Consider the following 23,113-nt stretch of genomic DNA (forward strand, 5'->3'; position numbering starts at 1 on the left):
CAGAGATTGTTGGGTTGGGATTTTAAAAAGACTCAATTGTATGATGAGTACAAGAAATATATTTCACATATAATGACAAAAATAGATTAAAAATGAAAGGATAAAAGCACACACTATGCCAACACTAGTTAAAGGAAAGTTGGAGTGCTGGTATTAATATTAGACAATGTATATTTCAGATCAAACAATAGTACCATTGAAAATGAAACTTGCTTCATAATGCTAACGATGTTTATCAATCGAAAGGACATAGTAACAACTGCATTTAGTTACAAAGCTTCAAAATGCACAAAGCAAATCCTCACAGAACTCCAAGAAGACTGACAAATTCAGAGTGCTATATTTCAATGCTATTCTCGATAACTGATCACAAGTGGACAGAAATCAGCAAGGGCATAGAAAACTTGAACATCATTAAAGAAATTGGTTTTGCACTTGTTGAGCAATTTGCCCAACAGCACCATTTTTTTTCAAGTGTATCTGGAACATTTATAGATCATTTAGTCCTGATGAGGCAAGTGCCACCATTTCCATTTACAAAGTGAATAAAAGAAGGCAGGGAAAGAGTAGGTAGCTTGCTAAAGGTCACAGCTAGTAGTAAGCATCAAATAGGACTTAGCACCTGGGTTGTCTGTCCAATACAGTACTCTTCCCACCTCCCTGAGCACCTGGAATAGCTCAGGTCTCTATGACCTAGAATGAAATCCTTTTAAAGTAAACAATGGAATGGACTACTCAAATAGCATTCAACATTCTCCAAATACTCCTTGGAAAGGAAACACATTCTCCCCCTCTCCTCATATTCCCACCCAGCCCAAATGGCCCGTGTGCTTCCTTTAAGTGACATGACTTATAGGTATCATAAACTCAAGTTCCACAGCTGGTGGGTCTGAAAGAGAAGACAGTTACAGAGTATAAAGGGCTGGTGGGAGCTGGCTCGTCCTCAAGCTGCCCTGCTGTTAGAGGGTGGTCTCATACACACTCAATCCCAGTACAAAGCTGCTTGTGTGCTCTTTGTATGCTTGCATGCAGACACTGACCCTCTTTCCAGGAAAAGAAACGTATTTATTAAAGGGAAAGAAAGAATGATTAGCGCACGACTTTCTTTGCTTACCTTCTTAAATCTGTTAATACGGCTATAATGTATATAATGATTACGACTTGGAAGGACATAGTGATGTTTTCCAAGGTAAAGTCTCCTTAAGTATTGGCAAGAAAATACCATCGAGGGGAACAACATTTTAGCGGATCTTTGGCTGAGACTTGATACATAGTTGTACAAGAGGATACGTGAAATGGGGATATTATTCTGCATCACTGTGCTTTGCAGACAGCTCAGCAAAGTGAATTTGATAATAACAACTCCGCTAGGTTTCTATATGAATTCAGTCTCTCTCTCTCTCTCTCTCTCTCTCTCTCTCTCTCTCTCTCTCTCTCTCTCTCTCACTCTCTCTATTGGACGTCGATGTTTTATTGATACCCAGCTCCTTTCTCTAGTCCCTCAGCATAGCTAGTGACTTCTTGCTGTCTCTCATTTTCCTCCCACCTCCTAGCGTTTCCCTTTGCCTCCACAGCACTTCCCTCCCAGCCTTCCTCTCAGCTAAACACTCCCCAAGGGAGATCAAAGAACCATCCCGTGGCCACAGCCCAGAGGACAGAAATTTTCCAGCTCCCTCTTCTGGCTGGGCTGAATGGTGGGTTGAGGGACAGGAAGCTGGGCTGGGGCGCCTCAGCTTCTGGGGGTTGTGTGGGGTGGGGAATTATGAGAGAACTGTCTGAAGCAGCATTGCACACTTCAGAAAAAAAAAGTGCACCAATTCCCTTTGTGCTGGCTAATGAGATGCCCCCGAATTTGGGACTGGGCCACATATTCTTGAAAACCATTGTTTAAACCTTGAGATTTTGGAGGTTGGGGATAGCTCTGAAGGGAACACAGGAGCTGACACTGCGAGCGCTTCCAGGCTGTTGGAGTGACTTGGAACTCTCGGAGGAGAAAGTCGCCCTCCGGGGTGGGGGCTCCAGCAGAGGAGGGACGGCCGCTGGCCAATCAGAAGGCGAGGTCGAGCCGGGCTTCGCCGCGGAGGGGCTAGCTGTGGAAAGTTGGGAGGCTCAGTCGCTGGCCCGGAGCGTGGCGGCGGAGGCGGCACCGCAGGCTCGCAGCGTCCCCCGGGGCATGGACCCCGCGCTCTGCCTGCGCTCGGCTACTCGCAGCGCCCTGCACGCGGCCACCTAGAGCCACCGGACAAAAGGCGCGACATCCCTGAGCTGCCCAGCCCAGCCCAGCCCCGGGAGGCAGACGGCTCCGGGCTCCGGACTGGTCCCCATCTCATTCTCTGCTCCAAACTTTGCGTTAGTTCAGAGACTGCAAAAGGCTGATGAGGCACCGGAGAGGAAGTCCTCTGCTTGCTCTTGAGGAGTAAGCACAGTGCTTAGGAGCTTAGGGCAAAGAGCAAAGCAGCGAGCAAACAAGGGGAAAAAATGATTGCCTGGGAAGTGGTCCACACAGTATTCCTCCTGGTGGCTCTTCTTCGTTCTTCCCTAGCTGGAGATGGGACCCCCCAGTCGGAGAGCAGGGCTGAGGAGATTCCGGAGGGGGCATCCACGTTGGCTTTTGTGTTTGATGTGACTGGCTCCATGTATGATGATTTAGTTCAGGTTATTGAAGGGGCTTCCAAAATTTTGGAGACGTCTTTGAAAAGACCCAAGAGACCTCTTTACAACTTTGCTTTGGTGCCCTTCCATGATCCAGGTAAGGGAAATATTCTCTTTATTTGTTGTGATTCATAACTCTATTACGTTTTATGCTGTGCATTTGTTTTATTGTCAGAAAATTTCAAAAGCCTTTTTTTTTTTTTTAAATATGCAGCGGAATACAGATGTAACAAAGAGTTGCTTTCTGGCATCTGGGTTTGCTCTCATACCTCCATAGCACTCAGCTAGGCTTAGCTCACAGAGTAGATGGCTTGTTTAGGGAGATTAAAGAGTGGTGCCCTGACCTGGAAAAGCGGTCGTCTGAAGATCAGACCCAGGAATCTGTAGCAGCAACAACAGCAAACGCAGAGTTAACTGGCCTGCATTTTAAAGCTAAAGACTCTTAATTGCAAAGGCAGACTGGAACAGAGGCATGGAATTCAACAGCAGGGCACACTCTGAGGATAACTTCACATAAGAGGGAAACAAACCCGCTGTGTGACACACCGGCAAGTCTGTAAATAGTAACTAGGAAAGGAACTGAAGGCATGACAATGAAAGACAGAAGCCATTCATTTCTTAACTGGATCTATTCATCTTTGCACCGGGTTACATCATTGGTTAGATTCACAGACGTGAGTAAACAGTACGCCGGTGTCTCAAGCAGTACAAATGCATGTAATTTGCTATGTCTGTGCTCTTGAAAGGTAGTTGGAGAAAAATAACTCTATGTTATGCCCCGAAGCTGTGGGTTTCTGCTGCTGCACTGTAACATGATCCTATTTACTCTTTTCAGTTTCTTTTTAAAGTAGCACCTCTCGGTGAGACTCATAGGAGCCCCCATTGTCATTGTCGAGGGCAGCATTACAGGGGGAAACCCCGGGGCTCGCTGTCTTGTGTCCACCTGAGTTTCATTAGCGCAAGTAGCTGCTCAGTGGAAGAAATAAAACAGTGGTTTCTTAAAAGCCCTCCCCCCACTGCTCTCCCACGTTCCCCCTGCTTTAGAAACTCCCTCTCCACTAGACTTTGGCATAGCCTCTTTCACAATGAGAGCATGATGTTGAAGATCTCAGGTTTTTTTTCTTCCTTGTGCATCTGCCAAACATATTAAAACTGTAATTATTGCTAGTTATTAAATGTGGTATATTTCAGCTATTTAAAAAGATATCATTGGGATAAATTGAGAGGGAGGTAGAACTTTCTGGAATTGTCTTGTTCTTTGACGACAACAATAAACTGTCCTGCTCTTCTGTAGTATACACATGCATTTCAACACTGATTAGTTATGAGATGCTTTATCATTGGAATCAAGAGTCAGATGGTCCTTTGCTGGGTCTCCTGTCTCAGGAAGACACTTCAAATATCATGATGTTTCAATTTATAAGATACCAAGATGACACTTATAATGCAGTCCAACGTTTTTGATATTTTGGAATAGCTTAAATATATTTCCTATATAGGGATGAGTCTGAAGTTGGCTCAAATATAAAGTAAAAACTGATTTTGTTAATTTATACCACAGTTTGCTTGCCTCCATCCAAAAAACATTAGGATATTATGTTGCTGGAAAAAATATAAAATATGTTTCATTTCATAAATGGAAGCTGAATTGCCATAGTTTGGAGTGATGTGGAAATATTTTGTAACAAATTGTATAAAGTGTGCTGCCTCCCAGCTAGTATCCAGAGAGAAGGTCTGCACACTGTGTGTAGTCGATTTTCCTATAATTTAGCAATCAGAATCCAAAGTGCAGGAAACTTGGAATGTTAATTGCAGGTGACTAATACAATTAGAGCTTTTTTTGAATTAAACTGTATGAGAAAATAATTAGTAATTTAAACTTGTTTAATAAAATTGTGTTTATAACAACGTGTCCATATTGATTATACTTTTCTTAATGATTAAAAGTGGAGAATTGTTAATAGTTTGTATTATCCAAGAGTTTTAAAATTTTTTTTTGCAGAGAAATGGAAGTTAAAATATACCATTAACATTTAACTTAAAATTCACTTTAACAGATTATTAAGATTGTGTAATTTTTCTGATTTCCTCTTCATGTGTTTGTGTGTGTGTGTGTGTGTGTGTGTGTGTGTGTGTGTGTGTTCATTGAGAATTTTTTTTCTATTTCAGTTGACGATCAGGATGCAATGACAGGAAGGATCTGGAATGGGGAGTGATTATCTTACTGACATTAGGGAAAAGTCAATTTACTTTTTTTTTGAAGCTCAGTTTCAATAACAAAGTGAGAGAACTGTATTTGAGCATACCTAAGGACACTTCTAACTGTGATTATTTGTTTTGCATATGGCTATTATTTTTGTAGTCTGTAATGCATATTTGTGCAGCTGGATGAAACTACTAATGTAGAAAGAAATAACATCTAGCATTGAACTTGAGTAATGACACTAACCACCTGAGTGCTTGCTCTGTCTATATCTACCATCCCATGTAGCTAGATAAAATAATGGGTGAATCTGGGGAGACAGTCTGAGGCTTTTGAGTAAAGCCTTTAGGTCTTTGGAGATGTCATGTGCGTTCACATGACAATTCAGGGAAGGATGTGTGGCTACAGGTAAATGATAGTTTGAAAATACATGGGAAACATAGATCCTAATCCTGGGCAGTGTGGTGATAAAGCTCATTAGAATATGTTCATGCAGGAAAGGGCGGGAAAGTTCCAGTAACACCAGCACCTCATGGGGAAGGGTTGCAGCTGCCCTGGATTGCCTTAGTTCATGGAGGCAGAAACTGGCCTTTTAATGACAATTAGCTGCATTGAAGGAGCCTTTTAATTCCCTGAGTCATGTTTCCTGCATTAATTTTAATTAACTAATTTACTTTTGAGACATAGTCTTTTATGTAGCCCTGGCTAGCATGGATTTCATGATGTTAGCAAGGCTGGTCTTGAACTCATGGATGATACTTCTGCATCTGATTCTTGGTGCTGGGTATTCCAGGTGTGCACTGGAACACCTGACTACTGTGTGAGTTTGTAATAGCTTTGTTGATGGATATTTCCCTTATCAAACCATTTGGTCATTTATCATGTATAAGTTAATGATTTCTATTATGTTTACAGATAGGTGACACTATCATCAGTTGGCTTTAAACTATTTTCCTTGCCACCAGAGAAGTCCTGTACCACCAGGCAGTGGTGGCACATGCCTTTAATCCCAGCCTTCCGGAGGTAGAAGCAGACAGATCTCTGAGCTAGAGGCCAGCTTGCTCTACAGAGTGAGTTCCAGGACAGCCAGGATTACACAGAGAAACCCTGTCTCAAAAAAAAAAACAAAAAACAAAAAAACAAAAAACCCACCACCACCAACAAAAATGTCCTATGCCATTTAGTTGTCAATTTTCTATCCACTGTTTAAAGTATTATTGTACTGAGTAAGCCACTAACCCACCTTTCTGTCTCTCTGGGTTTTCCTGTTCTGGGTTTACACATTATAGATATTATTTATAATTATATATGGTCTTCTGTGACTGGATTACTTAGGTCAACATAACACTTTTAAGGTTCATTCATATTGAAGCATGTGTCGATTCATCATTTCTTTCTACAGCCAAATTTTATTCCATGGTATAATATATGACTTATACCATATCCACTGGTCTGTGATGGAGATTTAGATATTCCCTACCCTTTTATGAATCACTGTTATGCATATCCACATACACATTTCTGTGTAGACATGCTTGCATTTCTTCAAGTGTATATTGAGAAGTGGAACCTCCGGGTTATGATAACTATATATGTCATTGCTGAGGGGTGGGCAATATACTGTCCGAAACAGTTATAACACTTTGTGATCCCACTAGCTGTATGTGTGAGATCCAGTTTTTCCATAGCTTCATCAATTATTAGAATATACATTCATTTTTGCTGTTTTTAAACTACTTGGATTTCACTCCCATTTCCTCTAAACAAACTGAGGAGAGCTGATGCTCTCTCCTGACTGCAGCCCCTCTGGTCACTCAGTGTCTTGTTTCCCCCTTTCTCTGTGAGGCAGTTTCCAGAGACAGTAGGAGTGAGAACGGACAGTGTGTTTTTAATGAGTTGAACATCTCTTTCTTTTCTTGAACACTTACATTTCACTCTCTGGAATATCTCCAACTGGTCTGTGTACTTTGAGCCCTTTCTGGTTTCAGGCAATGCTTAATGCACTGAAAAGAAACCCCAAAAGAAGACTCCTACTCTCATGGGCTTTGCAGTCTATTGTAGGAAGAGGGGCACAGGCAATAAAGGATATGATTAATAGACACACAAGAACCTGAAGCCTATGATCGCTATGGAGAAAACAAAAAAATCAGGAATAGGGTATGAGGAGCTCAGAGTGAATTTGACGGTGTTAGAATTTCAAATATGGTGGCTGGGAACCTTACAAAAGAAATGATTTTATTTTAACAAATTCTTGAAGGAGAGAGCATTGAGCATGTCTTTTATTGACAGATGAAAATTAGTAAAGCGTCCTTGTGACAGGAGTATCTTGACATGTTTAACAACCATGAGGCATCTAAGTGTTTTTGACACAGAAAGTGATAGAAGGGAATTTGCAAATGAGGCCTGCCATATGATAAGAATGGTTCAGGAAAGGACTCATAGTCTCCCATGACTTTGGTTTTTTTTTTCCATGAATGATATGGAGAGCTACTTTAGTTTTATTTATTAATTTATGTGTATGCATGTTTTGTCTTCATGTAAGTCTGTGCACCATGTGCAGAGCATTAAATTTTCTGGAACTGGAGGTGTAGATGGTTGTGAGCTGCCATGTGAGTGCTAGGAATCAAACCCATGTCCTCTGGAAGAGCAGCCAGAGTTCTTAACCACTGAGCCATCTCTTCAACTCTCAACTATAGCGTTCTAAATGGATCAGTGACAGAATCTGACATACGTCTACAGCATCATTGTATGGGTAGGTAGTAATGGAAAGCAGATAAAGGCTAGAAATGGCTCAGTTAGAAGACTGTGAATTCCTTGTGTGGAGTTGATAGCTATTGGTGTTTTGAGAAATAGAGTTTGTTTATATTTTGAGTATGAAACCAAGAAAATTTGATGATTCACTGGATGTGAGTTACAAGGCAAAAACAAGATAAAATGGTTCTGAAGACTTGGCTTGAGATGTGTGGTAGGGCCATATCCTGAGGTGGAGATTAATGAGAGAGAGATAGGTTTCAGAAATGGTGGGAGGATGAGATTTTCGTTTTTGATCATTTATAAAATTGAGATACCTTTTGACATATTAGTGGAGATGAAGAAGACAGTCATATATATGATATAAGAGTTCAAGGGGGAAAAGGCAGAATGAGAGATATTAATTTCAGACTCAAAGGCATACATAAAGATGGTGTTTAGGGCTGTCAGACTATGAAACTATGACGGGACCGACTGTGCATGGGGAAGAGAGAAGGTCTGAGTCTCAGCTTTGAGGCTCAGGGATGCTTAACTAGAGAGGTGACAGGTAACCAATGAAGCATCCAGAGAAAATGGAGGCAGATAGGCCGAAGAAGCTCTGTTTTAAGGAAGGAGACTGGAAGATGGAAGGAATTTATAGCCATGTGGAAGCCATTGATGACCAAGAAGAGTAGTCTAGTGAAGTGAAGTGATGAAAGCCTGTATGGAGATAGCTAAAGAGAATTGAGAGGAGAAACTGAAAATCTTTGTTAACTGTATTTCCGTGTGTAACTACTGAGATGGTTGTCTTATTCATGGGGCTAAATTTGAGTCTAGTTGACATTAATTATTCAACTGATTTTTTTTTTCAAGATGCAAATGCCATGTAGTAGAATGAACATCCATTTGGGAATGGAAAACTTACATGCTTTTCTTTATTATCATCATTAAGCAAATTGTTTAATAATCTTGACAGATCCCTGTTTTGGTGTCCATACAATTAATGCATTGTTGTTAGCAGACAATGATTTTTACTATAATTTTTTTTGTCATAACATGTGAAAAGTAAGTGATCTTAAAGAGACTGGAAATAGAAGGGATTTGATTCATTGGTAGAGATATCAACAGCTCATGTCTCTTATATTTAAGAGTTTCATTTTAATAAAACCCATATGCTCTCAATGGCTTTGCATGGTTTGGTCAGACCTGCTCAGTGTTATGAAAATACCCTAAGACTTTTGTAATATAAAGAGTCTTAGAATATTTTTCTGGCCAACAGAAGAATTACTCCAAACCATAATGAACAGGAAGATTCTTACAAGGAAAGATAACATACATTCAGATTTTGAAAATGTTGCTGCTCCTATAAGAACTGAACCTAAAGTTAAATGATTTCTGTTTCAGTAAGTATAGGAAAACAAGAAGCTGTTACACTGGAGAAAGAGATCTGAGGAACTCAGGAAATTGCACTAGCAGTTAAGTAAGGGTTTTAGTTTGTTCCTCCTTCAGTTCTGGTCACCGAAGACAAGCATTCTGTTTCTAAGCTCCAATCCTTAGCCCCTTCGTGAGGAGTTTTGGGTGAACAATGGTAACTTGTTTTTTAGGATAAAATGTTTTTACCCGAGGTAATGGGTACCACTTCAGTGGATAGTGTTGAGACTAAGTAGAGATGCTTTACTCATGCATAATAAAAACTCCCTCAAGAAGATAAAAGAGCCTGGAGCTGGAAAGATGGCTCAGTGGTTAAGAGTTCCTACATCTCTCACAGAGGACCTGGGTTCTGTTCCCAGCACTCTGTGTCTGGTGGCTTACAACGGCCTGCAATGCCAGGTCCAGGGGATCTGAAACCACCTCCTGGCCTCTCTGGGTACTGGCATCAATTTGCCCACACCCACACAGAGGCACATGCCTATCTACAGACATAGTTAAAAATCTAACGCAATGAAAATGATAATAGGAGAAAAGGATAATAGAGACTCGATCTTGATAAATGAAGCATTTGCTCAGGTCACCACGGAATGAAGGTGTTTCATGTTTGTTTTTCAGTTAAACTGAGGAAAAACCTTTTACTTTCTTGCTATTAACACAGAATTGGGCTTTATTTAAGATTTGTTTCTGATCAAACATAACTTTTGGTGCTTTCTACCTAAGTGCTTCATTTATTCTATAGGCCCAGCAATACAACGGATACTTGGGAAATATTCTTCAATGGATGCGTGGTATGAATAAATGTATGAATATTAAAGAACAGAAGATTTCTCTGTGTACTTTTAGTCTAGCTGTGGAAGCAAGTACTTCTATGAGTGTTTAAATCTTGCCCTTCACATCTGTGAGTCTATTTTTAAATGACATTACTAAAGAGGCCAAAGCTTCCAGCATATTAATTGGTCAATTAATCCTTTCGGTGATAATATAGCTTGACCAAGAAGGAATACTGTGATCTAGAAAACACTCGATTCTTGGGTAGTTATTGAATGCTGGCATAAGCAATTGATTAGGCTGGGGTGTGTGTCTATCATGTGGAATGTCTCAGCAACATGCCCTCAGGAAGCCTGATTACTGTCCAATTTTAACTGGACCTACTGATGGAGTGTCACGGCAAATAAACTGATTTCCAAGAAGCACTGTACAAACAAAAGCTCCACACCAGGTTTTTATTTTCACAAGTCTACAGCATTTTCAGCTCCAGTTCTGTCTCTTATGGGAAAATCTGTTAGAATTCTCCATATCTGTGGAGAATAGAAAGAAATGAAAGTGGCACTGTATAAAAGCACCGCTATGTCAACTCTCTTCACCCTAGTGGCATTATGATGGTTAAATAAAGCAGTACATGTGAAAATGTTTCCAAAGTACTACAGCTGGCTGACAAGATGGCTCAGCAAGTTAAGGCATTTGCTGCTGAGCCTGACTTGACTTCAATCCCCGGGTCCTACATGGTAGAACGAGACAACCAACTCATGAATGCTGTCCTCTAACCTCCACACACACACCATATCCCACCACTAATAAATAAGTAAACAGATGCAATTTTCAAGCACCCATTTTAACAGTAAAATGTACTATACAATGGATGGCTCTGTAAAAGTTGAAGAAGGAAAATAAAGTTGCAGGAGAAGCTGTGCAGTGTTTATATAATAAGAGGAGAGAACTAAGGGATGTCTGCTTCATGATTTGGCTACAAGTCAGCATACAGGCAAAGAACAATTCAAACCAGGCCAACCTCAGTTCCATTCAGATACACTGAATATTTGAGACACATGAGTTCTTTGTTATATGGCTCTCCTGACCCCACATCACTGCATCATCATAGAGAATCCTGCAAAGCACTAGAAACACTCCACTATAAGCCTTCAAATTTACTTATTCACTCATTTATTCATTCACTGGTCAGCAAGTTTGTTATTGTTTACTAATACCAAGGATCATGTCAGGTGTATTGCTGCAAAAACAGTGAGACAAACTCCAGAAGACGCTAATGGTCTATGAGGAGGGTTGCAGGGGGAAGGACAATATAATATACCACAATATATTCTGTAGTGGAAAGAAACACAAAGTACTCCACTCTCATGAATTCAAGCAGGGCTGGCTAGCAAAGGTTTTCTGGAAAAAGTGTCATCGGGGCTGAAATCTGAGGAAAGTTCATGAATACAAGCGGCTTAATCAAAATGTATTAAAGGTTTTGGATTTCACGATGAAAGCTCCTGGGAGCTGGAAGGATTGCAAGGATTATCATGGCATTGCTGGGTTTTCAATTTAGAACTTTATCTCTTGGCACAGTCAAGCAAGGGAGTCCATAGAGCTGTGAGATGAGAGATGAGTCCATGTTAGCAGTTCAGAGGAAATCCTGAGGGTACCTTGAGGAGACCTGGGCATCAGGAGAAGAGGATAGATTTGAGTGTTATTAAGGAAGTACAAGTGACTGGACTTGGTCCTATGAATACGGAAAAAAATAAATATAATGACCTACTGAAATTAGCATGCAATAGGAGAAAAGACATATGATGTAATGTTTCCTCCAAAAGACAATGTCATTCCCAGGATAGTGAGTCTTGATAGCAAGTTCTTCACAGATTAACTTGTCTGAAATGAACATCAACCACAAGTTCATGGGTCAGCAATGAAAACCAGTCACAGAAACATATCTGAGCAATGTCCAACCAAGTTCTAACTTGGTTATAAAAGAAATTCAATGTGTTAATTTATTTTGTACTTGAATGACCAGGATTCCACTGTGGTGATGGACTGTTTTTCCTTCTAAATATATAATGATGTCATTATACATTAGCACTGTACAATTAACTGTCCTTGTTCTGGTTGCACCCACTTCAAACAGCTTTCTGATAATGTGACTTCATGTCATTCTTTATGGGGAGAGAATGCTCTGGTCAGATGGACACATACATCAGGTTCACCAGACAGTCATATTCTTCATGTGTAACTCATATTTTGGCATACCAGTTGTATACATCAGCCTCCCTTGTTTAAAATACTGTGACAGTGTCGTGCTCAAGTTTCTGAGATTTTAAGTCTGAGAGCCAGATACTAGTCAATGATGATGAATTTATCACAGTCCATGTTTCCCTTGTGGGACTGTTTGGGTGGCCTGTCTGTCTCCAGGTATCACTCCCAACATTTCTAGTTGTCAGTGTTAGCTGAATGTGCCAAGTTGCTGTGCTATCCATTTGAAACTTATACAGATGACAGTTGAAGCCATCGGAATAAGTGAGATCACCCAAGGAGAGTGCAGACTGAGAAAAGAAACTAGATGGAACTGTGGGGTATGCAAACATTCAGATGACAGAAGAAAGGAAGCTCATAGTGGGTTCTGAAAAGAACAGTAAGAACAAAGGTTAGAGGTTTTAAGAAGCTGCCAACTCTTTCCATTTATAAGATTAGTAATATAATTCATTATTAATGAAGGTAAAGGCCCAATAGTGTTAAGGTTGTTTTTTTAAAGATGTTTCATTGGATCCATGGAGGCAGAAGGCTGAGTAAGACTGAATCTAGTGAGTACATGGTGTTGCTTTTGAGACATGACACAATAGGTAGGGTATAGGCTCTGGGGTCTGGCTCTTCCAATGACTTTCTGTATCCCTAATTTGGTGTACCTTTTAAGGTTTATGTGAGTGCTATTTATAATAAATGTCCAGTTTCTTTCGCACAGTAAATTCCCAAAAGACACTGGATATTGAATCTTAGGGTTGCATAAGGGTGTTTTGATTTCAGATGGTAAGAAGGGAAAAGCATTTAAGTACTGTTTAAAACTTATCCACATAATTGAAAAAAATGCAAATGACACCAGAAAGACTAGGCAGCATATGGAACTGGGACTTGGAAGAATCGAGAAGACATAGATTGCAAAGAAGGATCAGTAGTTGGTGGGTAAAGAGACAGAGTTTTAGGCAAGTGGTACATGAAGATAAAAGATGTGGCATCCTGTGTCATGGATTCTTTTCTGTGCATTTGTGGGTAAAATGGTGGCTCTTTATTTTATTGTTTTAAGAAATAATTTATTTTTTTAAGTTTCAGTGTACATTCCAACCTCAGTTCTCCCTCCAATGCCTCCCCCCTCCCCCCACATTCCTCCTCATGGGTAAGGGCTCCCATGTGGAGTCAACAAAGTCTGGCATATTAGGTTGGGGCTGGATCAAGTTCCTCTCCCATTCATTAAGGATGAGCATGGCATCCCAACATAGGGAGTGGGCTCCAATAAGCCAGCTCATGTAGCAGGGTTAGATCCTGGTCCTACTGCCAGGGGCCCCTCAGATAGTCTGGCTCTTTCTTTACATACCACATAACTAAGGCTTATATGACCTCAAGAAATATGCCATATTTTTTTTGAAGAGAAGCAGATTTTCACAAGTTCTTTTTTTTTCTGTTTTCATGTTTTGTTTAGATAAATGTGTGAAATAGAGATTTGTCCAAGAAGGCGGACAAAATCATTTCCTATAGAGATTGTAACAAAATACTACTGACTTGGTGACTTGAAAAATGTAAATTTACTGACACTGTCCCGAAGGCTGAAAATCCAAAATTCCGAAATTTAGGTGTCAGTACGGTTGCTTCCTTCTGAAGGCTGTGGAGAATCTATGCCAGGTCTTCCCCTAGCTTCTTGTGGTGTTGGTCAATCTTAAATGGTTCATTAGCCAGACCTCTGCCTTCATCTTCATGTGGTGTTCTTTCTGTGTTCACTGTCAATCCCATGCTTCCCACTCCCCCCCCCCTTTTGAGGGAGGACAATAGTCATATTGGATTAGTGATCCACCATACTCAAGTATGATCTCATTTTAGCCAATTATATATCCAATGATACTATTTCCAAATATGGTCAAATTCTGAAGTGCCAAGGGGTAGGATTTCAACATATGAGTTTTTGGAGGACACAGTTCCACCTATTGCAGATTATCCATCAATTAATGTTAAAATTTGAAACATTTTAATGGTTTTTCTAGTGACACTCAGTTTGTTTTATAAATTCCTTAAACAAATGTTTGCATCAGAAGTTATCTTGGACTCCAGACTATGATCCCTTTTAGAATATGAGCTGAGTTGTGATTGGCAGCTGTGGAGACAGTAATCATGATCCCAGGATTGCTTAAACCCTTGAAATAATTTTCATTAAGAAGCCTGTAATTATTTTACTTGTAAATCATGGCATTTAATAAAACTCTTTTTGATCTTTTAAAAACAATTTTTAGATATTTACTTTAATTTTGAAATGGTGAAAGTTGTATAGGGGCTAGGCATTCTGGGTATTGTGTGGAGGCCCCAGAACATTTTGAGTTTGTATAACCCCAGATCTCTATCTTGAAAACTTTAAACACATTAATAGAATTTTTTGTTTGCTTTTTTTGTTGTTTTTTTCATTAGTGCCATATCTCTGAGAAATTTCTTTTAACACTGTTTTACAACAGGTAGGAGGATTCTTTGATGTTTTAAGGCTGGAAGGCACATTGCCACTGAAAATGCTTCAGGGCAGCCTGTAGCTGTCCTTGCCAAGATCTGAAAGGAGAGGCTGGTTAGATGAGCCTTTGGGTTCTGGGTAGCCACAGACATGGGAGAGGCTACCTACTCTTTAATATGTTTGGTATCAAGTAGAAGGCCCAAAAAACACACCATGTCACCAAGCACTGGAGAGCAAAATTCTAAACACAAAACAGTACTGTGTTGGGAAGTACATTTTTGAGATTCAAAGTAGAATCTGCTTTGCTTTTTGTTTAGTTTGTTATTTCTGGTTCACATCCTTTGCCAGAGCACATAAGAAACCCCAGTTCTATTGTCTTCCTAGTCCCCAGAGGCTCTCTCCTGCTGTCTTAGGTGTGTATCCCCATTGCTGTCTTGATCAGGTCCTTACATTTTTGCCTTGAGGTTTTCTCCTCAGTCACATCCAAAAGGAAAGTCTCTCAGCCTCTCCTACTTAAAGATTCCTCACAATTTTATGTCCATAAGGAATCATCCCAGAGTATTAGCAAAGGATATTTTTTTAAATATTGAGCTACCTCTTTATATTTATTATGTCTGCTCTGCCCTTGATAACTTTACTCCTTTTTATTTCTTACATGATATTAGGAAAATTAATAGTGGATTTGACTTATCTTGATAAATAGATTTTAGTAAAGCTAGAATGGCATAGGCTTGGAGAGAGTGGATCCTAATGTCAGGACAATATTGAGCAGTAATTGATGTAACTATCAATGCATTACAAGTTAACAATTTACTCACTTCTCAAAACCTTAGTCTGCTAGCCTTAAAAAGGATAACAATTATATTTTCCTTATCGAATCATCTTAAGACTATAAGAGAAATAAATGCAAAATTCTTTGGTGAACAATAAGGACTCATGGGTGTGCTAGCAAGGGAACATTTGATAAGGTGGAGATCCCTGTTTTCTGAGTTTACAACTATGCAGGTCATATGTCTCCTAGGGTCTCAGTTTTGTGTACAAAGCATGGGTTCATCATCAGTGGTGTAGTGATGAAGCTAAACCATGGACTCTGAAGCTCAGAATGGGAGAATGCACCCTCTATTTGTAGCATTTGCCGATTTCCATAGTTTTTGTACTCCCACACAGCTGGTTCAGACGAGTGCATGTGGAGTTGGGAATAGATATATCTAATCATCTCCTGCTCACCACTTTAAATTTTTTCCTGAAATAGGGATGCTTATGTTTAAATGAGACTATAGTTGTGAAAAGATTTAATGTCATAAGCATTCTCTAAATGCTAGCTTAAATTTGCTTAAAAAGTGAATTCTCTGGGGAGAATCGGTGAGGGTAGAATTAGCCCCAGGATGGCAAAAAAAGACTGAATGACCATTTTGGGAAATCTAAACAGCAAATACCAAGAGATGCTGGCCAGCCACCAAGGCAGCACTAACATAGTGAGACAGGAGGAAGGTGCTCTGCCTCAATTTCCATAAGGCAACCAGTAGGCATCTCACAATTAGGTAACCAGTAGGCAGCCACAATTACCTGGATTTCCATAAAGCACTCAGCTGGCATCTCACAATTACCTAAACCTTCATAAGGCACAAAGTAGGCATCTCACAATTACCTAAACCTTCATAAGGCACCCAGTAGGCATCTCACAATTAGGCCCCCAGTAGGCATCTCTCAATTATCTAAACCTCTATAAGGCACACAGTAGGCATCTCACAATTACCAATACCTCCTTTTAACCCCTCGTGCGTTTGTGTCTTCTCCAGTGTTCCCATCTCAGTACAGGCTCCAGAGTTTTTTTAGTCACTTGGACAAAGTCCTTTGAGTTACCCCGGACTTCTCTTTCCTCACACCCCACATATAATCCATCCACAAAATCTCTTGGCTTAACTTGCAATATAACTTGGCTACTATTCATGCCTTTTGATGTCCTGTAGCCTGAGACACTTTAACTGGTCCCTCCAGTATTCTTCCCAGAGCTGCCAGAAGGATCCTTTTAAAATGAAAGGCAGATTTCCAGCTCTCCATTCTGATGGCCTCTTCATTTCACTTCTAGCAGATTGTCTCTCACTTGCCCGGCACAGTTTGCTCTAGGGCCCCCCACTCTTGATGTTCCCTTCCATGTCACGTGCCCATGTAGCATCTGTCATTATTTCCTATGGCTCATGTCACAGAGAAGCCTTCTTTGACCATCCAGTTCAACATTTCCCCCTGAATATTATGTTAACCTGCTTGGTACTAGAGACGAAGGGAATCTATTTATTTACGTTCTACTCCCTTCACTAAATGGACACTACATGGAGGCAAACATTTAGTTTGTATGACTTTGTTTATCAGGGCACTTAATAAATATTGAATGAAAATGATTTATTTTTTTTCTAAATGTGTTATTTTTTTTCAGTGCTGTGTCAAAAGGAGGAAGGGTTTATTTGGGTGTACAATCTCACCATGACTGAGAAGATACAGTAAGTGGGAGTGGCTCATGGCTATAACAGCAAGCGTGTAAGGCTGCTTACTCATATCATGATGGACCAGGAAGCAGAGATGGGACATGAAGCAGGACCAAGCCATAACTCAAGACCTGTCCCCCAGAGATTCACTTCCTTCACTCAGACTCTACCTCCCAAAGGTTTCCCACCCCCCTAAAACAGTACCACTGGATAGTGTTCAAAATCATGAGTCAATGGTTTGTAATCAAATCATAATGTCCGTAAGATTTCCTGGAGCTGTAGTTATAGGTACATGTTGTGAAGTACATGACATGAGTACCGTGAACTGAACTCTGGTCTTCTGCACGAGCAGGAGGTACTCTTAACTACTGAGCTATCTCTCTCACTCTTTAGTAGACTTTTAAAATTAGGAATGGCATGTTAGCAGTGACAGAGTTTAAGTGTCAACTTGACACACCTAAGAAGAGGGAACCTCAACTGAGGGATTGCCTTCATCAAACTGGACTGTGGGTATGTCTTGGGGTCATTTTCCTAATCGCTAATTGATAAGAGAGGGCCCAACCCATTGTGGGTGCCATCCTTGGGCAGGTGGCCCTGGATTGTATAACAAAGATACCTGAGCAAGCTAGAGAGGCTGTGACAGTAAGTGGATTTTCTCCATGGTCTCTGCTTCAGTCTCTGCTCTGAGTTCCTGCTTGATTGAGTTCCTGCCCTGTTTTCTATCAATGATGGACTGTGACACGGGCAAGCAAATAAAATAAACCCTTCCTTCCCCAAGTTGGGGCATTCAATAAATACTACTAAAAATGGTTTCATTAGTATTTTGTGTCTTAGTTAAGTAATAGAAAGCAACCTACAAGTAGGAAATCATTTTGGTCTGTATATTACAATTTTGAATAGTACCTTAATTCTTTTTAATAATTGACTTTCATAACATATTAATGTATATTAATGTATGAATACAGTCATTGCTTTTTAAAAGCCAGCTTTTCTCTAGTAAATTACATACAATAAAAATAAAGTTCACAATTTTTTAAAAATTTATTTTGTTTATTTATTTTTGCAATTTTATGTGCATTGGTGTTTTGCCATGGGTGTTTTCATACCCATAGTGTTGTATGGACTTTTCCTCACTTCTGAGTTAAAAGAATGTTTAACTGTATAAGAAACCATCAAATTATGTTCCAAAGTAGTTGTACCTATCAGTAATTTTCAGGTATTTTAGTGGCTCCATATTTCACTTGATACTTTAGTCTTTCTAATTGTGACCAATCTACAGTGCATGAAGTGAATACCTCATGTTGGTGAACAGTTAGCTGTAAAATTCTGTACTTCGTATACTTGGCTTTTTAAAAACTTCCTTTGTTGTCTTCCCTCTGCTAATGTTATTATTCCTTTTAAGATAAACTACTCTTTTCTATAATTGTTTGTTTCTTTATCTTCATGGTTTTGCAGTTTCTCTGTATGTAGACAGAGACTTGATTTTGTTTTTCCTGCTTTGCCTTCCTAAATTCTCATACAATTCTTGCATTATGTAGATTTGTAGTGGGGGTCATTTCAGCACAGTAAAATTGCCAACATTATGCTTTGTGAATTTCAAATGTATTTGAGCCATCCATTTAAGTCATTTAAAGTTATTTTGTGATGATTTAGGGGGTAATTTGTTTGTGGTTTTGTTTTGTTTTGCTGTCTGGGCATCACCAGGCACTTTAGTGCTGTCTTATTTTTCCCTCCTGTGACTTTTTGTGTAGGAGTTTCTTTTAGGGCGTAATATTTGGAAATGTATGTATTACTTGATATGCTTAATTATTCAGAATAACACAATTAACTGTGATTGTCAACAACTTGTCAGTGCCCTTATGGGATGTCTCCTCTTTCTAAAGAGACAAAGTGAGTAAGACATTAATTTATTTGCCTTAATTCTTAACCTGTTTAGAAAAAAAAAACATTTTGAATGTTTGTTTCCCACTAATATAATTTTTAATTTTGGGGAAATTTTTGATTTGGTTAACAATGAAAGGTTACTTTTTAATTTGTTAAAAGAGTTCTTGAGGCTTTATTTTTTGCTTTTGGTGGTGTCAGAGGTTGAACCCAGGGTCTTTCACACGTGTACACACTAGGCAAGCACTCTAACATTGGGTTGCATCTCTAGCCCCAGTCAATTCTTATCTTCTAAACATTTCCTTTCCTGATTCTTTGTGCTGCCCTTGCATAAAATTCTGTTGTTTTTGGATGTTGTTATTTTATTCTCTAAGCTTCTTTACTTTTCTGTCACATTTCTTCCCCTTTTCTGCCCCCCCCTTTGATGGCTTCTGGTTTAAAACTTTCTTACACTTCTTTTTAGTTCTGTCCTTTTTAGTTTTATGCACATGTCCATGTGTATATGTGTGCGCACATGTGTGGATTTCTGTGTGCATGCCATATGCATGCAGGTACCTGTAGAAACCAGAAGAGAGTACTGGGTCCCCTGGAGCTGGAGTTATGGGCAGTTGTGAGCTTGACAAACTGGGTACTGGGACTGGCAGTCGGAATCTGGGAAAGAGCAGCAAACGTTATTAACTGGCATTTCTTCAGCTTCCTCTCATCTTTTCTCTAAGTCACCCATTGAGTTTTCAGTTTCAACGACCATCGTTCTTTTGATGCTTCTCTTTCTTTTCATGTCTTTCTTTTTTTGTTTCTATCATATGCTAATAAGTTTTATGATCTATCTCATATTGCTCTGTTATTTTTGCTTTTTAGGAATTGGTGCTGATTATTTCAGCGGGGTCTGCTGGCTGTCCCTCACTGTGGTTTGTTTCCTTTTATAACTTCTAAGTGTTCACTATGAATGCAGTCTTAACGAGGAGTTAGTGTACCTTGGATGGTTCACTGGACCTTTGTCTCTATAATATAGTTTACAGAGGGGATTGCATTTGCTTTTGAAGGCATCCTAAAATTAGTTTCTGGGCTAATTGTTTTGGATTATGACTCACGTACCACACAGGATTTACATTTTGCTTAGGAGATTTTGCTTTTCTTTAAAGACTTGGGCAGATGCCAGGCTTTCTTGCCAATTTTTTGGGCTAGTAGGAGGAATTTCTGCTGATCCCTGTTTTACCGATAAGGTTCAGTTTTAAAAGGATACTCTGTAATAGCTCTCTGACCCCAAGGGGCTGTGACCATAAAAACTGTACCCATGTGGACATTAAAATCTTAGTAGCCAAGTCTTGTATCAGGTTTTTTGTGCTGCCATGGTAACAACTGGTGTTTATTTCTGGCTTGAGTTCCCTTATTATTTCTGGCATCTGGGAGATTTCCCTTTATTCTTACCATCAAACTTGGCTATTGATTAAAAAGAAAATTTATATTTTGTCTGGTGTTTCTGTTTGGTGGAAGGAAGATCTTTCATGTCCTGTAGTCTGTCATAATACTAAAGGTCATGTCTCATAGCTTTGCATTTCCTTGTCTCTGTGTTCGTTTCCTATGCCCAAATTTCTGCTATTAAAAAGTTCTTTGTTGTAAAATATCTTCCTGCAAAGAAACCCCTAGGTCCAGATGATTTCCCAGGAAAGTACTATGAAGGAGAAATAGCCATGGGTTTTACAGAGGTATTTCTTGGCAATAGGAAAAAAGGGAATGCTTTTCATGATGTTAGCATAGCTCTAGTGTCTGTGTGATAAAGGAGACTACGGGAGAGAAAAGACCCTTCATAAATCTGTACGAGAAAATCCTCAAGTGAATTATAACAGACCAATCAGACAATATATAAAAAGGAGCTTAGGCAAAAATTCGGTTGTTTTATCTTAAAAACCAAAAGATTACTTAATGCTGGAAAAGAAATAATTGTATTGTACAAGAAAAGGAGAATCAATTCAATATATATGTATGTATAGTATTTGGTATACTTATAATATTAGAACACAAAGTATCAGCAACATTAGGAATGTGCATAACTGCTCTAATCTATACCTTTGGAACTGCAAAAGAATCATAATATTTAATCATTAATTATTTTGCAATTACAGTGAAGATAAAACACCATGTGAGGTGGCTAAAACTACTCAACTTTGTCTTTTCTGGTCTTATCCTTTCCTATACCATAAACCTTGCCTAGTAGCAGCACAATTCCTGTGCACTCTGTTGATAATGTAGTCATGGGACACAGAATCAAGAGAGGTGATGTAGACAACCCCCAACACTAAATGACAACATTGCCAAAGGATTAGCGCAGCATGTTTTAAGACCACCATACCACCCTACATTTTTAACTAGTGTATCTAAAATAGGGATTAATTTTACTCTGTGATTTAAAATTTACCTATAGTCACATATACTTTTTGAGAGACTACACACATATTATATTAAGGCATGCCAGTTTTGCAGATTAAAGTCACAATTGGATACGTATTTTAGTGCTTGGCAAATCAATACAACTATATACATTCAACTGGGTTTTTCTTTTTCTTTTTTTTTGGGGGAGGGTTGAGGTTGCCTGATTATGATTTTTGGGACGAAGTCTTGCAATGTTCCCTTTGGCAGGCCTGGTACTCACTATGTAGCGCAGACTGGCTTTGAATTCATGGTGACCTTCCTGTCTCCACCTCTGAGAGGCAGCATGCTTCCTCATGCCTAGTTTCAGCAGAGGATAGTTTTCATTTTTCTTTTGGAATTTTTTGAGACAAAGGTCTCATGTAGCTCTGGATGGCCTAGAACTCTCCACATAGACCTGGCTGATCTCAAATTCAGAGATCCACCTTCCTTTTCCTCCCAAGTACTGCCACTGCAGTCTATGTGAACTGGGGATTTTTAAGAACAAATAGAACACCAGGATATACACAAATACCAACCTAGCATCAACTGGAAGATGAAGCTCCATGAAACTGCCTCCCAAAGCCTAGCTGCTGGAGCCGCCAGAGGAGCTCTGAAGAACCAAGGAATTCTCAAGAACTATGTCTAGAAGTGCTTCTACACGGGGAAAACCCAGGACCAGCTTTGTTAACGTTTCTTTAACTTGAGAAGCACATCTATTCTTAGCATCCCAAGAATACTGGCTGCCTCTGCACAAACCTGAAGCCTAAACAAGCCACAGTTGTTGTTTATCCAATTCTCTTTTCTAATAAAAACCAACTTCTTTTCCAAGACAAGCAAGCAAACAAAACAAAAACAAACAAACAAAACACCCACCATGGTGTGAAGAATTTGCAAGTGCATTTAAATAATGTTTTAGTTTTCATTTCTAATATTATTTGTGCATCTCTCTTCTCATGAGAATCTTTGGTTTTAGGAAATCTTTGTGAAGTTCTTTTTAATCATCTGAGTTTTTTTCTTTCTGTTTTAACTTTTGTCCCAAGCTTTTATTGCTTAACTGCTACAACCGTTAGTTTTTTTTTTTCTGTTGTTCCTTTTTATCTTGTAAAACTCAATATTTTTCTTTCTCATTGTAATGGAATGTAAGGCTTTAGCTTTAACACACTTATTTTCATAAACCATTTTAGTTGTAACTTTAATGATTTTGATCTCCTTATTTATGTTATCATTTATTTTTAAATAGTTCATAGTTTACACCATATCTCTACCTGCTCTTAAGAGAGGGTTTATTAACTATGATGCAACCTTTTCACACCTGTCCAAAGAGCTTTTATCAAAATGATGAAAGATAACATGCCTTGGTGAAAATGTGGAACAAAAGGAACTTATACACAATTTTCAGGCAAAAAGTAGCCCAGCCCATTATGAAAATTACATTCCAAAAAAATTAAAAGCTAGAATTACCATCTGATCTAGCAATCTTACCTCTAGGTTATTTGTCCTGAGTATTTGAAACCAACATGTTCAAAAGTTGCACCTCCATGTTTTATTGTAGTATTTCTAATGCTTATTTATAATAGCATTATTATATGATAAATAACTTGTTTGTATTATATTCACATATAGATGTGTTGTTATGATTATAAACAACTTATTTATAATCAACATTGTTTACAGTAGTTCATTATGTTAAGTGAAACAAGTCATGCACATAAAAAGAAATGCTGCATGTTTGCACTTATATATGGAATCTTAAGCAAGTGAATCCATAAATATAAAGAGCAGGGGTTAGTTAACAGAGGTTGGAGGGAATTGGGCTGATGCAGGTCAAATGCTACAGGGTTTCAGTGAGAC

General features: G+C 39.1%; 1 protein-coding gene across 1 annotated transcript in view; it reads left to right on the plus strand.

Moving 5' to 3' along the window:
- Positions 1-2,478: 2,478 nt before the first annotated feature.
- The window catches only part of Hmcn1 (hemicentin 1), a 439,469-nt gene continuing 418,834 nt past the window's right edge, over positions 2,479-23,113 (plus strand). Inside the window, exon 1 of the mRNA XM_027417405.2 lies at positions 2,479-2,749. Within this exon, the coding sequence (XP_027273206.1) occupies positions 2,479-2,749 (271 nt within the window). The remainder of the gene's footprint in view (positions 2,750-23,113) is intronic.

The sequence above is a fragment of the Cricetulus griseus genome, chromosome 5 (assembly GCF_003668045.3).
Source record: "Cricetulus griseus strain 17A/GY chromosome 5, alternate assembly CriGri-PICRH-1.0, whole genome shotgun sequence".
NCBI lineage: Eukaryota > Metazoa > Chordata > Mammalia > Rodentia > Cricetidae > Cricetulus > Cricetulus griseus.